This window comes from Vombatus ursinus, unplaced genomic scaffold (assembly GCF_900497805.2).
Source record: "Vombatus ursinus unplaced genomic scaffold, bare-nosed wombat genome assembly UNPS02006874.1, whole genome shotgun sequence".
In the NCBI taxonomy this organism is placed as follows: Eukaryota; Metazoa; Chordata; class Mammalia; order Diprotodontia; family Vombatidae; genus Vombatus; species Vombatus ursinus.
Window position 1 is genome coordinate 7,631,000 of NW_020946652.1, and position 24,021 is coordinate 7,655,020.

Genomic DNA, 24,021 nt, shown 5'->3' on the forward strand with positions numbered 1-24,021 from the left:
TACACTTCACTCGCCTGTGTTAGCCAAAGGCCATTCTCCATTCAGAGAAGCTAAGAAGGAAGGGAATCATGCTAGGGCTGGATACATTTTAGGGTAAGGCAGCAGGGGCTGCTGGGAGTTGGAAGACCGATATTCAAACCCCAGTTCTGCCATGAACTTGATGATCTCCAAGGTTCCTCCAGCTCAGAAATCTAAGATCTTATTGTCTCTCCTCCCCCCTCCCACCCCCCAAGAAAAAGGTACTCGTGACTTAAACCCCTTCTCTATAAGAGCTTCCTTTAGCAACATTTTTTCCAGACCTACCTGAGGCCCTCACTTTGAATCCTCCCTGTAGCCATAAAAATCTGCTAACACAAACGTGCCTCATCTCTGCTGCATGAGGTCAGAGCAGATGTGCCCTTGTGCGAGTCCAGAAAGTCTCGAGTCGAGTCAGAAGGAGGAGGGGGCCCTGCAGACAGTGCTTAGGGCTTGGAAAAGAGGGAGTGCTTTGGTTTGTGTTTGCCCATCTCCGTAAGTGATCGTTTAGCAATAGAGTCTACAGTAAGTATGTCTCAATGAGAATGAATTGCATGTTGTAACTTGTAAAACTGTGAGCAGTTTAACTGAATTAACGACATTTCAATCCTAGTCTTCTTTTGTTGACTGTAACCAGTTTGTACACAGTCCCTGTGTCCTAACACAAGCACCCAGAATATGCATGATAGGGGTGGGGGGGAAATACGCTTGCCATTGATAGAGAACTGCCTGTCCGTCTTCTCTGGCCTCTTCTCGCCCCCATCCTTTTCTTCTTCTTCAGCTGTAAACTTCTAACATTTCGATTTCTCATTAAAGTCATTTAAACTTTCATCTGGATGTTTCAAAGTGTCAGGTATGAAAGTTTAAGTAACTCGCTGCATAACATTCATACCATGAATTAAATTTGTGATTTTTTAAATAGACTTTTTCCCTTATTCCACGTCACTCCAGTGTCCCACCTGCCAGCAGCATTGATGGTGAAGAGTGGCGCACAGCAGCTTGGTTTTCTTTTGGGAAAATGGTGAAGCTGGCCCTCGCAAGCCCGAGCGAGCGTGAATGAGCCTGCGCTCAGGGTCGCGCTTTCTCTGCACGTGCTTACCTTTTGCTTGGGCTGGCTCACTTGGGCTAAATTCTTCATCTGGCTTCTGTTGTTATGTGGAGGGCTTCATATTAAATTTAATACAATTAATCCCTTTCAACTAACCACAGTTCTTCATCTTCTGTGTTCTTATGCTGTAAGATACCACATTTTGACTGATTTTTTTTCAACCATGACTCAAAACTTTAAATTTCATATTTCTTTTGGTTGTTTGCTGTGAAACTGACTCTGACCACAAAATATGCAGTAAGAAGAGGGGAGAGATTTTGGTGGGCAGTCCAGAACACAGCCAAATTCTACTAAACTCAAAACCAGTCATTCTTGCTTGCTGAAAGAACAGACTACATCCATACGTTTTTCCAAAATGTGCCTTATGTTAAAAAGCAGATAAGATGATTGCCCCCAAACGCCCATGGAGCCCTTTCTTTGTTCTTTTCTGTTTGAATTCAGCTAAGGATTTTTATCCATAAGATGCTACTTGACAGATATTAAATGTGTCACATTCTTTCACATAGTTTTATCTAATCAGCCAAATTTTGATCACAATATGGAACTGTTTCTTATTAATTTTTACGGGCTTTGCCTTGAAACTTAAATTACAACTCACTTTTCTTCCTTAAAAGAGTGGTGTAAACATAGCATACAGCTGTGAGAGCGGAGAGCCAAAAGAAGTTGCCTTTATATATCTGTGATCATTTCTGTTATTTCATGGTGATCTCATTAATTCTGACTTCCTTGTCAGGAGGAAAGTCCACAGTAAGCTGTGTTAACATGAGATGAGGCTGACCTGGTCCGGGCCGCTTGGATGACTGCTTCCAACAAGGGCACATGTGCCCGTGGCAGAGCCAGGGGGTTAGAGCTGGGAGAAAGCCACAAGGGTTGTCTTCACGTGCCTTCTCGTGTTTGGTAGCTAGAGGGGCCGACAGCCCTAGACAGAGCTTGAGAGAAACAACCAAGGAGAGGGATGCCTCCTTCCTTTTGCTGGAGAAATGGGTGAAACTTAACTCATCTCCCTGCACCCCTCCTGCACACACTGAGACAGATGGGAAACCTCACTTTGCTTAAAGATAAAATTAAGAAAGTGAAATAAGACAAATCTGTATGAACCACAGACACTTCGAAGTGTTGCCCGAGGCACTGAGAATAACCAGAAAACCACCCGGTGTCAGTGCTACTGGGGGAGAGGAAGAACGAGTTGGGGAGGTGGTCAGAGGTGTCACGGGGCAGCCACAGAATGGTCTGGGGACAGTAGAGGGATCAGGAAAGATCTGGGAAGACCCCAAGCAGGGGAGATGGCCTCGCAGGAAGGGAGCGGTCCTAATAATTAGTAAAGCTGATGATGATAGCTAGCATTTCTGTATCGCTTTGAGCGCCAAGCACTTAACAGCCCTGGGAGTTGGGTGGTGGTGTTATTATCCCCATTTTTCAGATAAGGAAACTGAGGCCTGGATAGGTTAAGTGACTTGCCCTGGGTCACACAGCCAATAATTAACTGAGGCTGAATTCAGACTCAGGTCTTTGTGACTCCAAGACTGGCCTTTGTCTGTTGTGATTCCGCCTGAGGAGCTGCCTCCTCGAGTCTATCATTCAGAGAAGACCTCTGAGTGCAGTATGCATGAAGAGGGCACAGGGTGAACTGGGTCTGGGAAAGGAAGGCGAGGCCAGGCTGTGCAGGAAGGAGTGAGCGGGCTGTCCTAGAACCAGGCAAGAGCAAGAGAGCGGCCCAGATTGCTGCCGTGGGGAGAAGAGAGTAGTAAGGGGGTGTGGACTGGGTGGTAAAGAGGGAGTGGAGAGAAGGGGGCTGCCACCGATGGTGCTAGACCCCTGCCTGGCTGGCAGGGAGGAGGTGAAGAAGTGGAAGAGTCATCATCAGAAGGGCAAGAGTTAGGGGAACAGGACATTCGGAAATGGAAGGGCCTGCGGGGAGACTTTGGGAGTTATTGCATAAGTCAGTCTTGGAAACTTATTTTCTTCCCCAGGAAGAGAGTGTCAGGCCCCGGCAAGAGCCTGGTGGGGCAGGGGATGGCTGAAGGTCTCAGAAGGGGCTGTCAGACAGGAAGGGAGCCAGGAGGGCACGTGTCCAGCAGGAGGGCCTGGCCAGCAGCCGTGGAAGCTGCAAAAAGGAAGGTGAGACCTGGCCGATAGGAGCTTGCTGGGCACGTTGGAGAGAGTTGTTGTGGAGCAGAGGAGTGAAGCTAGATTGTTGAGAGGACAGCAGTTGGAAGGGATGATAGAATCGGGGAAAGGTTTCTTGGTTCTTTCCTAGGCTAGAGGAAACCTGAGCAGGTTTGTTGACAGCAGAGAGGGAGAGATTTTCCCTAGAAGTGGGGGAGGCAGGTCACTGTTCTGGAGGAAGCCAGTGCCAAGGATCTGAGAGGCCAGCCAGGCTGGTCTGGGTGCCCTACGTGGCAAAAAGTCGTCACGCCAGTCCCTGAGAGGGAGGCCAGGCCTTTAACGGGTGATGCATTTCCCTTGGGATAGCTCAGATGGTGAGGAAGTGCTGGGGCCAAGCAGAAGCCTCATCGCTGTAGACCTTCAGACAGCTGCTGGGTCCCCTCAGGTGTTTCTTCTCCAGGATAAAGAGGCCCATTTCCTCCAGCCCACCAGCATGTAGGACGGTAGCCTGGGTGGCCTTGAGCCCCATCCTCCTCATCCTTAGCTCACACACGGTCCCCCAAGCCAAACACGGTGTCCCAAAGGTGATCTTACCGGGACAGAGGGGAGTGGGGCTCTGACCTCCCTCTTGTGGTGTGCTTTGTTTCTCAGTGCACCCTCGGGTCCCATTTCTTCTCTTGGCTATCATAGCATACTATTAACTCATATTAAGTTTGCTGTCCTCTAAAGACCTCGGGTCTTTTTGAGGCGAGCCCAGGCCATGTTGTCTTTGTCAAGTGGATTTCTTGAACCCAAGATTTTACATTTATCTTGTTTGATTCAGCCCTATGTTCTAGTCTTTCAAGCTGTTAACTGTCTGTGCACGTTTTATCTCTCATCTCTAAGTTAGCTAAGCATCCCTGAGGAGACACTTTCCAAGTGGACACTGACCCTTCAGTGATGGAACTTGGGTCCCTCTAAATCCACTGGATTGCACTCCTGTCTAGCCCTTACCTCTCCATCTTTATCCCAGGAGTGGCATAAAAGCTAGGTAAACTTTGTCTCGGCCCTCCTCCAGGTTAGCTCATCAACTGTCAGAAGAGGAAGTGAGGTGAAGGGGACAAAGCAAAGTTACACTGAAATGGGGCTGAATGGAAGTCCGGGCCCTCGTGGAGAGGTGCGTCAGAGGGTTGCAAGGCTGCCTTAGTAAGAGGAGGAGTGAGGAAGGCGGGGACCAGAGTTGAGTGAGTAGCAGAAAACCGAGAAGCCCCGGCAGCACAGAACCTCAGAGCTGGAGTGGACCCTAACCCCAGTCTGCCCTCCTCAGACAGGGAGCCCCCTGCTCCTGGTAGCAGCTGTGTGGGATTGCTTGATTTTTAGTGAATGGAGAGATTCCAGTCACAATGAGGTTTAAGGGTTAGGAGAAGTAAACCAAGGAAGTGAAGTGAATGCTGAATTCACCCCTATGAAAATCTTAGACCAAGGCCAGGGCAGGGGACCTAGATTGTTCTCATGTCCCTCATGGAATCAGCATCTGTATTCCCTTAGTGCTTTTGTTCTGGGGAGAAAAGAAGGATTGGGTTTGTTGAACCTGGCCTTTGATGAAGTGTCTTACAGATAGGAGGGAAGGGTTTCAGGTCAGGACCAGAAGGGTGGCGGCCTCCATCCCAGCTCCTCCCCCATTCCTCCTGCCTTGCGGGCACCAGACCAGGGAGGGTCTTTGATGGCTTTTTAGAATTCACTACAGGATGCTGTCAGAACATGTAATGTGTGTAAGCAGCTATAAGCTGCTGATCGGCCACTGGGATCAAGCTGCCTTGTGCCCCCCAGACCTACCAAGGCCTGTCAGCCTCGGAAACTCTTGGTGGGCACCTCTCGGTCATTGCCACCACGCCCCTCGTTTTTTTCTCTCCTATAAACAAGGAAGAGGGGGAAGGACTTCAGTGCCAGGCTGCTATTAGTGCATCTGCCGGGATCTGCACAAGAGATTCACTGCCATGGCCGGAAGCCGTGCCCTCTGCCCTCTGGCCTGGCAGTGACTGCAAGACTGATCGGCATTGATTAGCAGATCTGAAGACTAAGTCAAGTAGCATGAATGCCCAGTTTTGGCAGGCCTCTTAGACGATGTTTCTGGTCTTTATGGTTTTGAGTGCTCTCGGCTGCACCGCGGCCAAATTGGAGGGTTTTGTGAAAGCTCAGTTCAGTTACAAACTGCACGCTGTGGTCACGAGAGTCGGCTTCCCCAGGGCTGCTAGGCCGGGCCGTTGTCCACACCGACGTTAGACCCCCTTTGTTTTGCCCCCTTCTCTTCTTCAGCAGTCACTCAATGGCAAGCGTAAAAAGAACCTCTTTCCCCGAAAGTTCCCCTTCTACAAGAGCAAGGACCAGAGTGAGCAGGAAACCAGTGACGTTGACCGTGAGTATGCAGGCGCCAGCCAAGAGCCGCCAGCGCTCACCCACGGGAGGCTGTTACCATGGAGACAGTTTCAAGGGCTGCCCCAGGTGATGAAGGAGCCGCCGGCAGGTTCCAAGTTGGCACGAAGGGGCTTGTGGCGCTTAACCATCAGTGGAATCATCCCACCCGCCCCTTTGCTAGATTGCCGGCAGTCATTCTGTTTTCAGCTCTTTAGCCTTGCAGAACGTAATGTCCTAGCGATTGTAGCCTGTCTAAGTACTGGCTTGGCAGCCGCTGAGGCAGAGAACCAAGTTCTCAGTGTTTATTCCCAGGGCTGATTCCCGGAAGCCTTCAAGCCCCTGTGACATCTGTGTAAAGTGCGTGCACCTGCCATGGTCTTGGAACTGTCTCTTGTTGTAGCACCCGGTTTGTACATGACTGACGACTGTTTTCTTTGATTATCTTTTTATCGCTTGCTCTCTGGGGACTACTGTCTACTACAGGAGATCCCTGACGACATGGGATCAAAAGGCCTGAGTAAGTGATCCCGTACTCCCATCCGTAGACAGACCTGACTTTGTCAGATACTGACCAGATTGGCGGCAGCGTCTTCTGGCCTAGAGAGCCTCCTAATCTAGTCCGCTTTTAGAGTTCTCACAATAACATGCCTGGGTTTTCATTCGCTGTAAAACCCACCTCTGGTTTCTGTTTCTGTCTCCAGTGATTTACCTACATGCATTGCACAATTTCTCCTCAATGTGTTCAAAAACACATTTTCCTCATTGTAATTTTGTTGACAGCTGAATGCTTTGTTATGGTTTTTTAAATTTTCAATTGGTATTTTTAAAAACTAAAGCTAAGCCTCATCATGTGGAAGCTATAGCACATTAAATCCCAAAGCAAGAATGGGCTGCCCTGGACATAACAAGAGACCTTCACACACAGGCCAGATGTCGGTTGATTGGAGATGTCCATGGAGATGTCCATCTTGAGATTTGGTCAAAGTTGGGGGAGACCTCAGTGGCCATAAAGTTAATTTTCTTTTGGGACTGAATGCTGGAAAACCATCAACATCACAGCATTCGTGTATAAAACGTAGGATTACGAAGAGGAAAAGAGTTTCAGGGAACTTGCAGTTTAACAGTGTGTTCATTTAGAAAGCAGAGGAGCTAATAGTGAAGCCTAACCCTTCGGATTCCACCCCCCTTTTAAAAGTTGGCTCGCTGGAGGTGATGGAGAGAAGAGAGCAGGGAGGAGCAGGGAAATGGCCCTCGGTGGCGTCTCAGTTCAGGTTAATTAGCCCACAAGTACAACACTTAGTTTAGCTTCATGAAGCAGTTAATATATTCATTTTCTGTAAAGCAGAACATTAAAGTTGGTAACTTCTGAATTGCTGTGATGTGAAAAACCTCTCCAAATGCCTTTGTGGGTCTCATAAGACCTTCGTTTGGTCTGGGCGATAATCGTTTCCGATTTGCCTCCAAGAATAAGCATCAATTAAAAACACCACCGCGGTCCTTCATAAGCCTTCTTGGTAGCCTCTCCTTTTGGAACTTGAAAGCGCCAATATCAGGGTGGCCGTGTCTGCCAGCCCCAGCCCTCACTCTGTCCCATTTGATTTCTGTTTTCTGAGGACAGTATTGAAAGGCAAGCATTGAATTTCACAACCGTGTAATTTGTATTTTATCTGTTTTTGTTCAGTTTCTCTCAGGCTGCCTTTAGCTGTTAGACTAAATGATATAAAGTAAATGTGAATAAATTTAAATTTTTTTCATCTTCCAGGATGAAAAACTTGTAGGAAGTTTAAAAGCATATGATTTCTCTGTACATAAAGACACAGTTTGATTTTTCACGCCCTCATTTCTCTCAATTTATGTGAGATAAGAATAAGAAGTGTACGGTAGAGCTGAGTATGATCTCAGATTGAATGAGAATGGAAGACGTCTCAGTGCCCCTGGGCAATACAGTGTCCGTCTTGAGAAATCCCAGGAAGCGGCTGGTCTGTGGGCAGCATGCAGTGCGGGTGGGCGTCACTGACCAAACCCTGATGTTTGCAGAATTCTCTGGCGCAGCCTAGATCCAGAGACAAGTAGCTAAACTGAAACCAGGGGCTGAATTTGGTTCCTTCCTTTTGCCTTCCTTCCACAGCTCTTTGTGAGCATTGGAGCGCTGGGAAAATGGGAGTTCTCATAATTCCTGTTCTATTTTAGGCCGTGTGGTATTTGTAGCATTTGGTGGGTTCTCACATTGACAGCAATGCCAGATATTTCAATCAAGGAAATTACAGTTTCACTTACATTGGCCTTCAGGTTCACCTGTTGCTTGTTCAGGTGCCAAAACATTCCATTCCAGGACAGTCGGATGTGAAGAATCAGACATTCCTAGTTCAGATCAGAGCGAAGATGTCTTGTTCTCTAGGCAAGTGTCTCTGCTCTTCTCCCCATCCCCAGCCCCCAGGAGTGGAACTAAACACGATGTAGGATTGAGAGTTAGCCCTGACCAGACCTAAAGCAGCGGCCACATCCACCATCCCATACATGGTTCCTTGCCTTGGCTGCTCAGTGACGTGTAAAGAATGCAGCCTCCTTTCTCTGATAATCGTTTCCTACTGTTGTAGTCTAAAGCATTCATGCTTGTCTCTTAAAAGTGCCTTTTGTTTCTTCTCTCTTCTTTCAGAACTCTCTGACTCTAGGAGATTCTTTGGGTAATAAGGTGTAACTGATGCCTTTCCCTGTCCAAATTCTCTAGAATCCCCACCCCATCTCCAACTTTAAAAGTTTTTTCTAGCCACCAAATACTGAAGCCTTCATGCTCTCCTCGCTGCCTCCACGGACCCTCTTCAGAGTGGAAAGGTGATCCTGGTTCTTGGAGACCATGCTCACAGAAGGCAGACTGGAGCAGGCCCTGCAACACTAGGAAAATCTCACAGGCAGCCATGTCTATCTTCTTATAGATCATTTAAGGATCCGATGGATGTCTGTGCCTCCCGTGCCCTAATCAGGGACTGCCCCAAACCAAGCACTCAGTTCCTCAAAGGAACAATTTCCTCTTTCCCTGTTACCCTCCAGGTGTCCATTAGCACAAACAGCAACCTCCCAGGTCAGCCAGCTTAGGGTGAGTGGGTGAGTATGTTAGACGTGTTGAAGAATCCATGATGGTGTGATGGTCAGAGGCGAAGTTTGTGAGGCCAGAATTATCCTTAAAGGTAGGGCTTGTTTTAGGGGAAACACGGCTGCACTCCAACTCACTAAAAATGGTGGTCTGGGCTCAGTGTTTACCTTTCAAAATGGCAGCATAGCTGTCATCATCACAGTCTCAGCACTGGAAGTTTGGAAGCCTAGTTTTCCCTGTTAAATTTCCTTCTCTTATTTTCTTTGAAGTTTCAGAATTTGTGCCTTCAAAAGAGCTTTGCCTGTAAACTCAAAACATGAAATCTTCTCTCACTTGAGAGTCAGAAAAGAAGGAATTGAACTAAAAAACGTTGGAGTTTGAGGACCTCTGCCTTTGAGGAAGGCATTTGTTTGCTCGGCACAAAACCTCAGGCTAACAACGTTCCCCACAAGCCAGATGCTTCAGTTACACCTTGCCCTTCTTTGTCCTGTTCTCGCCTAGTTCACAGACATGTAGTTTGTCATCTGTTTTATGGTATCTAGATAAATTTCACAGTGTCCCTGGTAAAGATCACTTTTCTTGCCTGATTTTTGTGTCTTAAATGGAATTAAATTCTGTAAAGAAAATCAGGAATTGTTTGATAAGCTCTTTGCTTCTGTGTGCTTTATATCTCAGTGTTTTGTAATGTCAGCTTGTCTTTATTTTGATAAATTTTCTCAGCTTTTTTTAAAAATTCATGACATTGTGGTTCCTTATTTTTCCATTGTGTTGCATTTTCAGAGCATGTGACTTCTAATGCCAGCGATAGTGAAAGTAGTTACCGTAAGTGTTCTGTTATTTATTTCTTTTTAATCCCCGGGAATATAATTTGTTTTCATGTACTTCCCTTAATGTGGATTGCAAATATTGAGTGGCAGATGTTCTGTTACAAGAAAACACTGAAAAAAAATTGAAGCAACTTTTTAAAAACCTCCACAACTATTAAGATATTGGCGTGAATTGTTTGAAGAGCAAGTCATCATTTTTACTAAGTGCATGTGTAATGTTGCCACCTCTTAGAAGAAATAAATTTCTCATTTAAAGAGAACTTAATTTTTTGTACTTTTCGTTGAATTATAAGGTGCTTTCTAACAACAGTAATAAAGTGCACCTCTTTTTAGGTTAAGTTACAATAACTCAATCACAGATTTTATGTCGCCAGATATAACTTCTGTCAACTCACCATTGTTGATAGCCATGAGTTTTGGCCAAACAAACGAGATGGTAAAAGAAATTCTAAATTTCCTAACATGACTCCTTTTGTTAACTAGCACTTTATTTTACCTTTACTAATTCTGGTCTACTTGGGGGACTTGTTGCTTTTCTTTTTTTGATGAAACATCCAAAAAAGTTAAGTTGGTTGATAAGTTTTTGGGGTGGGGAGAAAGTGGGGCTTTTTGTTTTAATTTACAGCACTTTAATAAACTAAAATTGCCTTTCTGACTTCTTTACTGCTGTCTAATGTGAAAGTAATTTTGATTACAGATGAGTATGGTTGTTCAAAAGGGCCACTCTATTCACATGTGTTTTGCCACGGTGACGGTATATACTTTTGACCCTCATTTGTAGTGGACGAGGTTTGCTTTTACTAGACAGTGTTCCCTGTGACCAAGGAGACAAAAGGCAGCACCGTACTGCCGGGGGTTGGGGAAATAGGAGCTGTAGCAAACAAGTGCACCAGCTCAGAGAGTCATGAGAGTATGTACTCTCTTCCCCCCCCCCCCCCATCCTCCAGATGCATGAGCTTTTGAAGACATGAAGACTTTAAGACTGCGTGTTTTGGGGCTTAGGCTCCTAAGTGTTTTACATGCCATAGGTGAACAATAACCTGTGAGGTGTCTCTTTTATCTGCTGCGAAATGCCCTTGGAAACTAAATAAAGGATGTTGAGGACTCCATGCCATCCATTGAAAGAGTCAAAAACAACAAAAGCTCGGGCTCTGGCCTGAAAATAGAGGGAAGGGGCCAAGCTGGGCCTTTCAGCTGCCATTCCGAGAAGAGAGATTTCCCAAGATGGAGGCCTTTCATTGGACCACCTCACACTTGTTTCTCTTCCAAGTCCACAGTATAACAGATGCCCGCAGTGGTCTCTGTGTGGTTCTGATCGTTCATTCGGGTTTTCGTTAGTTGGCGTTTTATGTGGTTACATTTCTAGCTTTTTCTTTATGAACTTTGTCTAATTCAATTATAATTCCTAGACTTGGGAGAATCTTTACATAAGATGCCTTCCTGCACATTAACACTTGCATTTCAGAGGAGGGCAGTGGCAGCTGAAGCACGTTTCAGACACTTGCCTTTGACATTCAAAAAGCTTTTCACTTCAAAGCAGAATGTGTGAGCGCTTTCATTTAATTCCAAGCTGTCCTTCTTCTAGAATGGAAAGGACTTGGCTCCCGGCTGCATCCATTCCTATGTACCAGAAATGTTGCTCTATAGAGGAGCTGTCGCTACCTTAGACTCCTCAGTGACCTCCAGTGACCTCCTTTAGGAGTGATATGGAAAGTCTTGCGCAACCTTCCATCCTCAAAAAGCAGATTTGGTTTATTGCTAATTCTCTCGACTCTTTAACATTTTATCGTGTTAGAAGCCAGAGAGATGATTCCTATAGGGATGGATGGACGGATAAGCAGCTGTGTGGTGTGTCTTGAATCTGTCGGTAATTACAGTTTTAAAAACTATGACGGTGATTCTGTTTTCATACATGCATAAAAATTCACCTCCACCCAGTTACAACAGCACAAAATGAGACTGAACAAATATACCAGCATAAAATGTCACAGTATAAATAGAATATCTCTGTGTATATTACTGTTCCTTTTCATTTTTTTTCCTCATTTTGATTTGATGATTTACCAGTTTTTTTAGTGACTGTTGCCATAATCAGCTTATTAGGTGAAACATTTTCTTTGATACCTCACTTCTGTTTTTTTAATCTAGAAAAACACAAAGTTTATGTGTGCATAAACATAAACATAGATAGCTACATGGATGGATGGATGGATGGATGGGTGGGTGGCTGTTAATTGAGGTTCTTTATAGATTCTCTCATCTGCATTTTAACTTTGTAACAGGTGGTCAAGAAGAATATGTCCTGTCCTATGAGCCAGTGAATCAGCAAGAAGGTTTGTGCAATCCACTGAATGTAAATGTTTCTGTGTGCCTAGAAACAGATATGTAAAGCACTCTTGGGTCTCTCCCTGATCTCGGAGAAGGGAGCTAATTTCTTTTGGGGAAAGCTGTTTTGTTAGAATTTTATTCTGTGAATTTGTTTCAAGAAACATGGTTTGACCTCCCCATCATTTACACCATTGCTCCTCTGGGATGTCTCAGACAGGCAGGTATGTGCAGGTGGCCCAGTTAACAGGGAGGGGTGCTAAGGGTCAGAGACCTACTTAGCCAGCTGATGTGTGGAGCCAAATCCATTTGGGAAAAGTGCAGCCAACCACCCTCTTCAAGTTGAAGGGGTAAGAGGTGGGGCCAGACAGGCGTTGGTCTGAGAAAAGCTGTAAGGGCCCACAAGCTCAATGTGAGGCAGCCAGGCAATCGATGGAATCATCAGCTTCTTGGAGAGAGGCACAGCAGTGCCCCTACTCTCTGCCCAAGTCAGGCCTCGTGTGTGGTCCTAAAGTCGAGCTCCAGGCATCCCTTTTTAGGGTACCTGTTGATGAACTGGAGGCTGGCCAAAGGAAATGGGCAACCAGGGTAGGGAAGAGTCCCAATTCCCTGTCATAATGGGGATTGGTTGGGAGAGTGGGAGTCTTTAGCCCAGAGAGAACTCGTGATAGCTGTAGTGGAGTGGTGAAAGAGCCGTCACATGGAAGAGGGAGCAGATGTGCTCTCCCTGGTCCTTGACGGCAGATGGAGCAGCAGTGTGCGGAAGGTGCCGATACAGATGATAACTGTCTAGGAGTGGCATGGTTGACTTGGCCCTTCAGTAAAGGCCCTCAGCAGAACGCTGGGTGAACGCTGGGTGTGATCTGTTCGGAACGAGCCTGGATCACCCGTGGGATGCCATCCAGCTCTGAGATTCAATTGTCGTGGGCATGTCAGGTGATCTTTGAAAACAACGTATTTATGATTGGGGGTCCTGGTGCTCCTTGCCTGTGCAGATGAGGGAGCTCCCTTAGCCTCTGGCTGGGGACACAAGGCTTACTCATGATGGTCGTTTGAGGTCAACTCCAGAGCCCCAAAGTGTGGTCCCGCACCTTAGATGCTGTAGGTTTATTGGAAGTCAGATGTGGAAACTAGCTCGTTTGGGTCCGGTCAGAGGGCCATGTGTGGTGTCGAGGCCGCAGGTTCCCCATGCCTGGATTGTGTCAGTTCCCTTCCTGGCATAGATGTTCATGCAGGCCTCTGGAGGCCCCCGATGAAAGATCACATGTGCTTGAGCATCCTTCTAAACACCGAGGATCGCGGTGTCGGCGGTGATCCGAGCGGCTTCCGGTCAGGCTCAGGTTACCGGAGGCAAGATAAGGACGACAGTGTTTGAGCGGGGAGTTTTGTCAGCTCTTCCTTCCTCATAAATGTCAAGATTGAGGTTTGGGAAGAGAGAGAGTTTCGGATGAGATGAGATGATAAAGCACTTTGCAGACCTCACCTGCCCGCCAGTCGGGTTGTTACAGCCCCAGAGCCTGTCAGCCGCCATCTTAGCTCAGGCCCTCGTCCCATAGAGCCACAGCCCCAGGAGCCGAGGCAATGAAGTGACTGGGCACAGGGCTCTGGATTGGCTGTAGGATGGAAAGCCCTGCACTGCCTCCCAGCCTCCTTGGGCACGGTGCCCCCTTCCCAGAGCCCTTGTTTCCGTTCAGTTAACTTTCTGTTTGTGCAAAAAAAACGCTTCTGCCTCTTATTGTCTCCCCCTCCATTGCTCATGATGAGCAGAGGCTTCATTAGTTGAAACCCTTCCCTTTGGGGCCTTCCTGCCTGTGAATTGTTGCTTTTCTACCTTATGTGAATCATCAGAAGCACCCCCATGTGACAGAGTCACAAACCAATATATTGAACTGCTTAGGGGGCCGTAAGAGCTCTTTTCTGCCAAGCTCCGGATCGTTGTCCACCCGGACATTGTGACAGACCCAGGAGCCTCCATGTGGCCCCACGTGCCCTCCCAGAACACAAAGTGGCCTTAGTTGGTTTTCCCTCCTCCCCACTGCCCCAGAATCCGGCCATTGAGTCTCCCCACCCCCTCCCTCTGGCAGCGGCCCATGATTCCACTTGGAGACAGTCCGGCCCCTGGAATGGTTGGAGACAACAGTCCTCTTCTCGTTCAGGGCCCTTCACTTCCCCCGCCCCAGCCCTGCAATGATTCTCCTTTCAGACCAACTACTTTTTACACATAGTAGGTACTTAATAAGTCTTTACTGATTCATTGATTGATTAAATCCCAGCCTCCCTTTGTACTTGGGAAGTTCCATTTTGTCTTTAACAACAAGATTCCTCCCAAATGCGCCAGCCCATGAGGTTCCTTCTGGATGCTCAGTCAGCACTTAACAAATGTGCCAGAGACAAAGAAGGGCAGAGCCCCGGGAGACCAGAGTCAGTGTGGGTGGGTGGGAGACCGAGAGACGCCTCTTGCAGAAGGTGAGATGAAGCCCAGCCCGGCCAACGCCCCTTCCCTGATCCTGTGGTCATCAGGAATCTCTTCCCCTGGTGACGGATGTCCTTGGGCCTCGTGTTTCTCCAGGCCATGAGTGGGAGGAGGTAGGGGGCCACTAGGGTGGCACTACCCTGCACAGAGCACCGGGCCTGGGGTCAGGAAGACTTGAGTTCAAATCCAGCCACTTGCTAGCTATTTGATCCTGGGCAAGTCACTTCACTTGTGTCTGCCTCGGTTTCCTAATGGGGATAATAATAATAGCAGCACCTCCCTGGCGGGGTTGTTGGGAGGATCAAGTGGGATAACTTTTGTAAAGCGTTTAGCACAGTGCCTGGCACATAGTAGTTACTCCAGAAATGTTTGTTCCCTTCCCCCTCCCAGGGGCTGCCTTGTGTGCCCTTCAGGGCCTGTGGTGCCCATCGCCTGAGGGAACAGAGATACTAGAGAGTATTTCTGGCCAGATGTCGTGGTCCTTGCCGGCCTGCATTGCTCCAATGCTGCATCAGACGTCTCTCGTTAGGAATCAGGCTTCGTCCCTGTCTTTCTAACGCAGGGCTTGTTTGTCCACACCTGAAGTGCTCCTGCTTACGGCCTGTTTGGGCACCTGAAATCTGGAAGTCGCAGTTGTCATCACTGGTGACATGTCCTGACATTGCTGGGTGCCAGGCCCTCACGAGCTGACATGTCTTTGTGTGCAGAAGGTGCGACAGGCATAATGCCTGAGCATCTGTATCCTAACCTCTCCCAAGGTGGGGATCGGGCGTCTCATTTTTTAAAATGTGTTGTTGTAGTGAAGATTGTTCTTTTAAAGACAAATCAAGTTTTTATTTCTCTAGTTTGATGAATAAAAATAACGTCCTTTATGATTGAGTATTCAGGGACAAAAGTCCCTGCAGGCCCGCCCTAGTGAACTATGCATGCCCTGCCCCCCCCCCCATGGGTGCAGCCAGGGAAGTTGGTGTCCCAGCTCCAGTTACCAAGGGCCAGGCCAGCTTGACTGTCGGCAAGAAGACTGCTGATCCCTTTTAGTGGGACAGACAGAGACGTGCCCCTGCCCACTGGGACCCTTCTTGTCACTGTTGGCAGGGGGGCTCGGCCTCCCTCAGCCTCTCCTGTCCAGGGCCCTTCCCTTGGCTGGAGGACAGTGCTGAGGTGACGTTGGCAAAGCTTCTCTGTCCTTGCCGGGGTAGTGACTGTCCTCGTCTCTGTGCAGTGAGTTACACTCGACCTGTGATCGTCTTGGGACCCATGAAAGACAGGATCAACGATGATCTGATCTCCGAATTCCCGGACAAGTTCGGATCCTGTGTCCCACGTGAGTGTCCCTACTGAGCGTCCCCATCTGCAAGACCCTTTGGTGGTCCTCCTCCAGTGCAGCCTTGGGTTTTGCTTTCCCTGGTGCCCAGATCCCCTTTTAACCCCCAGGTGTCTTCCTTCTTCTTCTCTTTAAGACACAACCAGACCAAAGCGAGACTATGAGGTGGACGGCAGAGATTATCACTTTGTGACCTCGAGGGAACAGATGGAAAAAGACATCCAGGACCACAAGTTCATCGAGGCCGGGCAGTACAATGGCCACCTCTACGGAACCAGCGTGCAGTCTGTGCGCGAGGTCGCTGAAAAGGTGAGCGGCCCTGCCTCACTGAAGTGCCTCGGTCTGGGGGTCCCAGTGGAGATGGGCGTGGCTGAGCCGAAACCCTGGACACTCAGAAGGAGGAGGGCTAGGTCGTCACCAGAATTCATTAGTGTTGCTCTCTGTTTCCACCTCTGTGAAGAGGCTTTTCTCAGGACGAGCTCTCATGACCTTAGTTGGCTTTATAAGACTTTTAGGGAAAAGAAAGTTTTACTGGGCGGACCAGAATGACCCTTTCACCCTCTCACTCTTGAGAATGGGGCAGTCAGGACACTTTCCATCCATAGCAGTGACCTGGGAGGGAGGGTCATGCCCTGAATTTGACCGTTACCTATAAACATGCTCAGTCTCCCTTATTCAGAACTTTGAAATCCCTCTGACTACCACTCCCTACCCTTTCAGCTTCATTCCTCTCAAGGCCCTGCCCACAAGGATGGGGGTGGGTGTGTAGTATAAGTAAAACATGTCAGGAGTTGCCTGAGCGGCATTTGAGTTGAGCTTTGGAAGAAACTAAAAATACTCAGAGTTGGAAAGGGGATTGTTAGAACAAAGGCATGTAATCAGGGTGCTGGCCCATCGTGCTGAGATTTCAATATGCCAAGAAACGTTTGCATCGAAATCTCAGAGGATGGTGGGTGGTCTTTGTGTCTCAGAGCAGGCTTCTGGGCACGGCTCAGCATCCACGGCCCTCGCTGGGCCTCTTCTTGCCTGGGCTTTAGGAGAAGAGAAGGAAAGTTGCCTCAGCTGACGGAAGGTGGAGACAGGCCCAGGAAGGGCCTTCCTGCGCGATGGCAGTAACGGCCCTGCTTTTCCTTTGTGTTTTTCTGTTTTAGGGCAAACATTGCATCCTTGACGTCTCAGGAAATGCCATCAAGAGGCTGCAGATTGCACAGCTCTATCCCATCTCTGTTTTTATTAAACCCAAGTCCGTGGAAAATATCATGTGAGTTTACAGTGAAGTTCTCTGGGTCCCAGCAAAGGCTTTTGCATATTGCCCTAGGACATGATACTTAAAGCTGCCAGTTAGTTTGAAGGCAAAGCCAAAATGTTTTCTCTGAAGCCTAAGACTTTCAGCAGTTGGTCTTCTAAGTAGCCCTAATCAAAGGGCAGTTAGGTGGCAGGCTGCCTTGCCCCCCCGGGGGCCTGACCCACTTTTATGGGGTTGGCCTGCCACTGCCCTTCCTGAGTCTGGGGGGAAGGGCCCAGTGTCCAGTTGGCGTCTTGTTGGTGGAGAGGTGGTCTGAAGGGCATCTCCTGCTGGAACTCCAGCCTGTCCTGGATTGAAGATGTGGGCAGGACTGCAGAGGCGGCCTCGTCCAGCTCGTATGGAAAGGTGTCCCTGCTCAGAGCAGCATTGGTCCAGCAGCCCCATCGCCCGCTTTTTACAAGGTTTAGCCTTCAAAGTTCACTGTCCTCTGCTGAGAAGACAGTGAAGGCAACCCAGTTTTCACTTTGGCTCTTTTGTACAGAAAGCATCCTATTGAAATGCTGTTCATTAGAGTTGATTCGCTGGAGTCTGCATTCCCTTTCCTGATGAACAGTTGAAGAATTTCAAAACCAAAAGTGTCACCAGAGTAAACCCCAATAGGTCTATAACAGTTATTCAGCAGGAAATGAATTCCAGCCCCTCCGCCAGTCCCTAGAGACATCTGGGGCCAAGGCCACCTTTCTGGTAGACCTGCTCCCCGGGACACCGGTGCACTTCAAGAACCATCCTCTGAGTTTCACTCTTTTCTACAGGGAAATGAATAAACGTCTGACAGAGGAGCAGGCCAGGAAGACGTTTGAGAGAGCCATGAAACTGGAACAGGAGTTTACAGAGCATTTCACAGGTTGGCATTTTGTAGAATTTTTTTTCATGGATTTTTTTCCATAGGGACATGGAGATGGGCATATTGACACTGGTTTGGTCTGCAGCAGGAGCCTATGGAAGCATACATTGCCCACAGGCAGCTTAATGTGGTGAGATTAATCCTGTCTGACCCCCCTCGCCCTGCTCCGGAAGGTGACTGGGGGCTGTCTGTCGGGTCTCACTCTTTCTTGCTTGGTCTTCGGTCACTGGGCATCTGTCCTGGAGCAAAAGTGCTTTATTGGCATAGCCTAGCACAGAGTTCCTGGCTCTGCCCCGGTCACGAAAAGCATGAACTGTTTCTTCTGTGACCCCGTCCAGGTCTGAGTTTACCCCTTTGTGGATTCTCCAGTATCTTGATCTTTGTTTTAATCATTACAGGTCTTTTTTTCCCTGCTTTGTCTTTTGTTTCCTTTTAAAACTTTTAATAACAATTTTTGTCATAAAAAAACTTTTTATTATAAAAAAACTTTATTTCAATAGCAAACTTTTCTTGTTTCTCTTTTAAAACTTCATTACGAAGCCATCTTTGAACAGCTCCAAATTCCCATGAGACCATTTTATATACTTTTCTCTCTTCTCCCCCACCCTGGTAGCATAGCAGGTTTTATATCCACTCTGACAGCATCTGAGTAGCTCAGTGTCCCTCCCAAAGTGTAAATGATTGGTGTTCATTTCAGCTCGAAAGGGGAGAGGTTTTGATGCTTGGAGATGAGAATCTCAAGGTCATTGGCTTGTTGAGAGCCAGCTTTCAGTTTTGAGGGACTGAATGCGAATTGTCTGACCGGGATGTTAAAATCAGGAAATACAAGAAATGGGTTTGCCAGGGAGCTGCTGGCGCCAGCTCAAGCTCTGACTGTTTTCCCAGAGCCGATGACGAGGGTGAGGAGGAGATTCTGGGCCTTCCCTCTGGCCACCCCTCCTCCAGGAAGCCTTCCCCAGCCCTCTTCATTCCAAGGCCATCCCTTCATGCCCTCCTGCACATCCTGTACAGAGCTCCTCTGGGAGTGCTTATCACTGTGCCTGGCACATAGTAGGTGCTTAATAAAGGTTTATTGGCAGTCGATTGCTTTCCCATGTTAATTATCTCCACTTCATCTTGTTTGTTTCATCTGTGCCTGTATGGAGTTGTTTGCATTTGGGAAGCCCTTGAACAGGAACGTCGCCTTTCTTTGTGTCCCCGTCACTTGGCACAGTGCCTGGCACCCAGTAGGTGCTTGCACCTGAAAGCCTCTGAGCTCTTTGGGAATCTCGAGGAAGGCCTTCCTGATGCACAGATGCGTTGATGCGTTGCCATCCTGTGCATCTGAAAGCCTGAAGTGTTGCCTGTCCCCGTCGTCTTGTTTTCATTTGAAATCTCCCTGCGGTTCTGTTTCTCCCGCCTCGCTGAGGCGACAGGGAAGCAGCGGGGTTTTTCCTGTCCTGGTAGCTTCTGTTTGGATCAGCTCTTTCTCTGTAAAGTAAATGGAACGTTTAGAAGACGCTTCCATCCTCTTCGTGGTGTCTGCATCAGTCACATCCGGTGCTTGGCTCTCTGCCTCCAGCTGATCGGTTCACATATAGAGTGTGGTCCTCTCTTGTGCGTAGCCCTGACGCGCTACTGTCCTTAGTCCTCAGTCTTTCAGGCTGGAAGGCACTGACAGAGGGACACTGGTCACTCCAGAGGCCTCCGTTGGGCCTCCCCAGTGAAATGCGTGTGGGTGTGTAAGAGAGAGGGGCTGCAGGAATCGTGGGGCCTGCCTCCCCTCGTCCCCTCCCTGCGCCCACCTGCCACTCACACCCTTTCCTCTCCGTTACAGCCATCGTGCAGGGGGACACACTGGAAGACATTTACAACCAGGTGAAGCAGATCATCGAAGAGCAGGCAGGTCCTTCCATCTGGGTCCCGGCAAAGGAGAAGCTGTGAGGACGAGCTCGTGCCTCTCCTGCCCCTGCCCTGCCCTGCCCTGCCCTGCCCTGCCGGTCCTCCTCTTTTCTGAAGCATCTTGTCACCCTTTATGTTTGCTCCTTTGTATTCTCGCGTGTCACTGTTGGTCTGCTGCCATTTTTCAGAACTGAAGATGGAATGGCCCAACCAGCTATTGAGGGTTTTGGGGGGATGGGGAAATTGTGGTAAATTCCTTAATGTTTAAGGGAAAGTAACTTTCAGAGATTTTCAGAAAAGCTTTCTATACAGTCTTTTAAAATTTCATAACAAGTGAAAGAAAAATGGTCTTAATCAATGATTTAATAAATTGTGAGCAACTTTGCACGCCCACTGTAATAGCATGGTTTGGCCAATGCCGCTTTCGAGGCTTTTTTCTTCCAAATTTGACTCGTTATCAGAGCAAAGGGTTTTGTTTGTTTTACGGGCAGTTCAGGAAAATCTCTGCTTCGGTTTGTTCTCTTTTTAATTTCAGATTAACGTCTGCATTAACTTTCCTAGTTTCACAAGGGATATTCGTTTTCTCAAGGGTTACTTTGCTTTTAGAGTTTTTTTCTCTTTTTTTTTCCTTTTTTTCTTTTCTTTTTTTCCTGATACAATTGCTAGGAATAGCGACGTTCAATGTTTTTAATCCTGCTCGTACAGCACTATTTACAGTGTCTTACACCTGTTGCTAGGGATCCTCCCGTTTTCTGAATCGAGACCACGTTTAGGTGCTAGGAAAGCCTGCCCTTTACACAGAGGGCTGACGGTTCACGGGCGTCAATGCTGACAAAAATGAGCCGACTGGACTGTCGTGTCATGGCCATCCATAGGGCTGTGGCCAAGGAACCCGGTTCAGAAAATGACATGTATTCTTTGGGGTCAGATTTTAACGAGTATTTTACCCATGATAACTGCCTATTTTGTTATAATAATAAAATATATATATTAAACTTTCTTTAACTAAAACTCTGTAACTATGGGAACTATTTTCTTTACATAGTTGCGCACACACACACACATATATATATATATATATATATTTAAAAATATATATTTTTCTTTTACCACCTATTCCTAACTTTTTGTTTGGTTTTGAAAATAAATATTAATTAGAATCGATCTTCCTTAATCATGTGAAATGCAAACTATGTCTGGTTGTTGGGGAAAATCTTTAGAGGGAAATGAATTGCCAGAAAATGGTATGAACATGTTCTCCTCTTTTCTACAAAAAGTTCCAGTTGTTTGTTTTCTGCTTGCCCCAACCCTCCCTTTTCTCGGAGGGAGAAGTCACAACAGAACTGCAGGTTGGTGTGCTTTCAGCTTGGACCACAGCTGGGAACAGAGCTGGGCCCTGGCGCTGCACCATTCATATTAAAATTGTTTGGTAGCTGCCCATCGCTTATTTGAAGTTGATTGTTTATTAAATATATGTTTTCCAGCAACTTCCTCCTTGTTTTTTCTCAGCCAGATGAGAGCTGGTTTATAAAGATGATCCATGTCCATTCCATATGTCAGAAAGGGGAGAACAGCTAATAAACTTTATTATACAACCTACTCGTTGAATGTGTCTTGAATTCTACACCATCCCCCCCTTTCCACCAAGGACAGAGCTGCCGTGTTACTGAGCCCAGGGGGTACCAATCGCCTGGATCCTAAGGAGAGTTCCCAGGGCCCCTGGACAGACCATGTGGACCTCCATGCTCTGCACTTTGTGACTGTAGGGATCCCCTCCCCAAGCTCATTCTTTCACGTGCTCTGGCGAATGGTCTGACAAGGAACTGTGCTGTGAGAGACAGACCTGTTTACTGCCAAGACCCGTTGTTTGAGCAGCATGGAGCATGGCTTCCACTGGTGCAGATTGCAGCCCTTCCTGTGCTTTGGTCCATTTTCTTCCCTCCCCCCCCCCAGGTGATGGGCCAGGGAGGGAACCGAGAACGACTGGATTCTCCCAATGAAGATGTAGCTGCAACCAGACTCTAGGGCAGCCTTGCTGTTTGCATCTATCTGCCCCCTGTCCTTGTGCTTTAGGGCTCTCCGAGAACTTGAAGTCTGCACACCAGTAAGTGCTGAGTTCACATGCTTATGCTAGAGAGTGGAGAAAGGGTTGTGGCCCACCAGGGCAGAAATTACCTGTGCTTGGAAAACCCCCTGGAAACTTGCTCTGTAACCTGGAAAAGTGTCTGGAGGAGCTGCCTTGGCGGCGGGGATCTCGGTCCCAGGACAAGCCCCCCCCCCTCCTTTTCCCTCTAGCAGGCATCCTGAGCTGAGGGGCGCGCTAGCCAGCCTCTTCTCTCTTTGTGTGACTGTTGTGGCAGAGTGACAGGTCATCTCTGTAGAGCACCCTACAGTTTTCAGAGGGTTTTATGTACATTCTCTGATTTGAGAGAATATCCCCACTTTACAGACAAGCAGATGGAGACTCAGGCACACACAGCTAGTAAAGGTCTAAGACAGGATTTGAACCCAGATCTTTTTGACTCCGGAGTCATCACTGTCCCCTAGACCGTGCTGCCTCTCAGATAAGAGTGATGGAGCCAGCTATTAAGAGTTTGTTTCTTAAGAGAGGAGATGGTAAATTCTTTATCATTTGAAGGAAAATACTTCTAAGAGGTTTATTTACCTTTAAGATAACAAGATAACTGCACCATTTATTGGGCAAAAAAAGTGCCCTGAAGTGTTGGTGGGGCTGCAGACAATGGTTCCTTTTTTCTGTTATTGGGGTGGTCAGCTGGTACCAACTTTGGAGATGGCTTCAGCAACATGTACTAAGTCACAAAGCATCCTGCCCTTCGGCCCGCTGGTTCCATTGCTTGGACTATTTCCCCTTCCTTTCAAAAGAGGATGGCCCGTACAAAGTTGGCATGGCGGCTTTACTTGTAAACAGCCAGATGGCCAGCCATCGGGGAGACTTGAGCATCACCTGATGACAGGATATAGGATTCTCAGAAACAGCACCGCAGTTTAAAAACAAACCCGGAATCCATGTGGGAGAAGGCATCAAGACGCCCCCGCCTGCGAGGCTTCAGAATCGCTGCAGAGCTGCTGGGCCGGCCGAAGCTCAGAGGGTCATGCAGTGTTGTGTTTCAGTATTTGTATTTGTTGGACGTGTTGAGTCTATTAACAGAATAAGCAGTCTTAATGACTCAGTTGGTTGAAAGTAACACCATGATTTGGCCAGTAGGTTTTCAAGGTTGTGAGTTGGTTGACTGGGTGGGGTTGGGTTGGTTTTCTTCTCTAATGTGGCAGGACTGAGGATGAGACCTTGGTGTCTGTATTAGTCAGTGCTGAACTTTAGTGACAGAAGGGAATGGAAAGCCAGGCTGAGGGCGCTGTGCCGAGCTCTTACAAGTACCTCACTGAGAGGTGCTATGGTTATCCCCATTTGATACTCAAGGAAACTGAGGCACACAGTGATCAGGGGATTGAGGCCAGATTTGAACTTGGGCCTTCCCAACCAAGTCCGAGGCTCTCCATGGCACCCTTTTGGCACAGCTTTGGTGAAGGAGTCAACAGCATCTGGGCAGTGTGAGGAGTCACCCTTGAGCCCTCTGGCCATATTGCCAGGTGACCGCATGCATCACTTACCATCAAGCAAATACAGCCAACACAACCGGGGATCCAGATTCCTTTCTGTGAACAGCCAGTTTAAAAGTTCCTGAAGGGGTGGAGAAGCTAAGGACCACAAAAGGCGTTTTTTTAACTAAAAGTGAAAGTGCAGAGCCTGCGGATGGTCAGATGATCAAACATGCGTTTGCCCACCTCTCCTCTTGCTTGTCTTTTCTCTGGGAGAAAGTAGGACTCTTTGCCCTGGAAATGGGAGTGGGCACCCAAGGCAAATCCAAGCGCATATGACCTTTGTGAATGTATGAGGTCCTTCCGACCTCACTGCCACTGTTACTCAGCAACCTCCCCTTTGATGCCCTGGAGCATGGGAAGTACAATCCGTAAACATTTGCCATACTAGGCTTAGGGCCTACTGTGTGCCTGGCACTGGGCTGAAAGCCAGGCACACCAAAAGAGGCAAGACCATCCCTGCACTCAGGGAGCTTATGATCTGATAAATAGGAAATAATTAAGGTTGGGGAGGTGAGGTTTTAGTTGGAACTCAAAGGAGGCCACGGATGTCAGGAGTTGATGTGGAGGAGGAAGAGCATGTTACAGGCTGGGGAATGCCCAGAGCCAACGAGAAATGAAGAGTTGCAGGAGGCCAGGGTCACTGCGTGGAAGAATGTGTGGGGGAGGGGGCAGGCAATGAAGGCTTTGAATGCCAAACAGCATTTTG

At 47.8% G+C, this 24,021-nt stretch overlaps 1 protein-coding gene across 10 annotated transcripts in view; it reads left to right on the forward strand.

The window, feature by feature from the left end:
• The window catches only part of DLG1 (discs large MAGUK scaffold protein 1), a 228,090-nt gene extending 206,797 nt beyond the window's left edge, over positions 1–21,293 (forward strand). For 4 of the 10 annotated variants that reach the window (XM_027848791.1, XM_027848792.1, XM_027848797.1 and 1 more), the window contains 8 exons: positions 5,525–5,624; positions 9,495–9,536; positions 11,824–11,874; positions 15,562–15,663; positions 15,800–15,972; positions 16,815–16,924; positions 17,722–17,813; positions 19,630–21,293. In XM_027848791.1, the coding sequence (XP_027704592.1) occupies positions 5,525–5,624; positions 9,495–9,536; positions 11,824–11,874; positions 15,562–15,663; positions 15,800–15,972; positions 16,815–16,924; positions 17,722–17,813; positions 19,630–19,736 (777 nt within the window). In that variant the 3' untranslated portion in view covers positions 19,737–21,293. Of the gene's footprint in view, positions 1–5,524; positions 5,625–6,106; positions 6,141–9,494; positions 9,537–11,823; positions 11,875–15,561; positions 15,664–15,799; positions 15,973–16,814; positions 16,925–17,721; positions 17,814–19,629 lie in introns of all 10 variants that reach the window. The other 6 variants (XM_027848793.1, XM_027848794.1, XM_027848800.1 and 3 more) reach the window with 2 other exon arrangements.
• Positions 21,294–24,021: the final 2,728 nt, after the last annotated feature.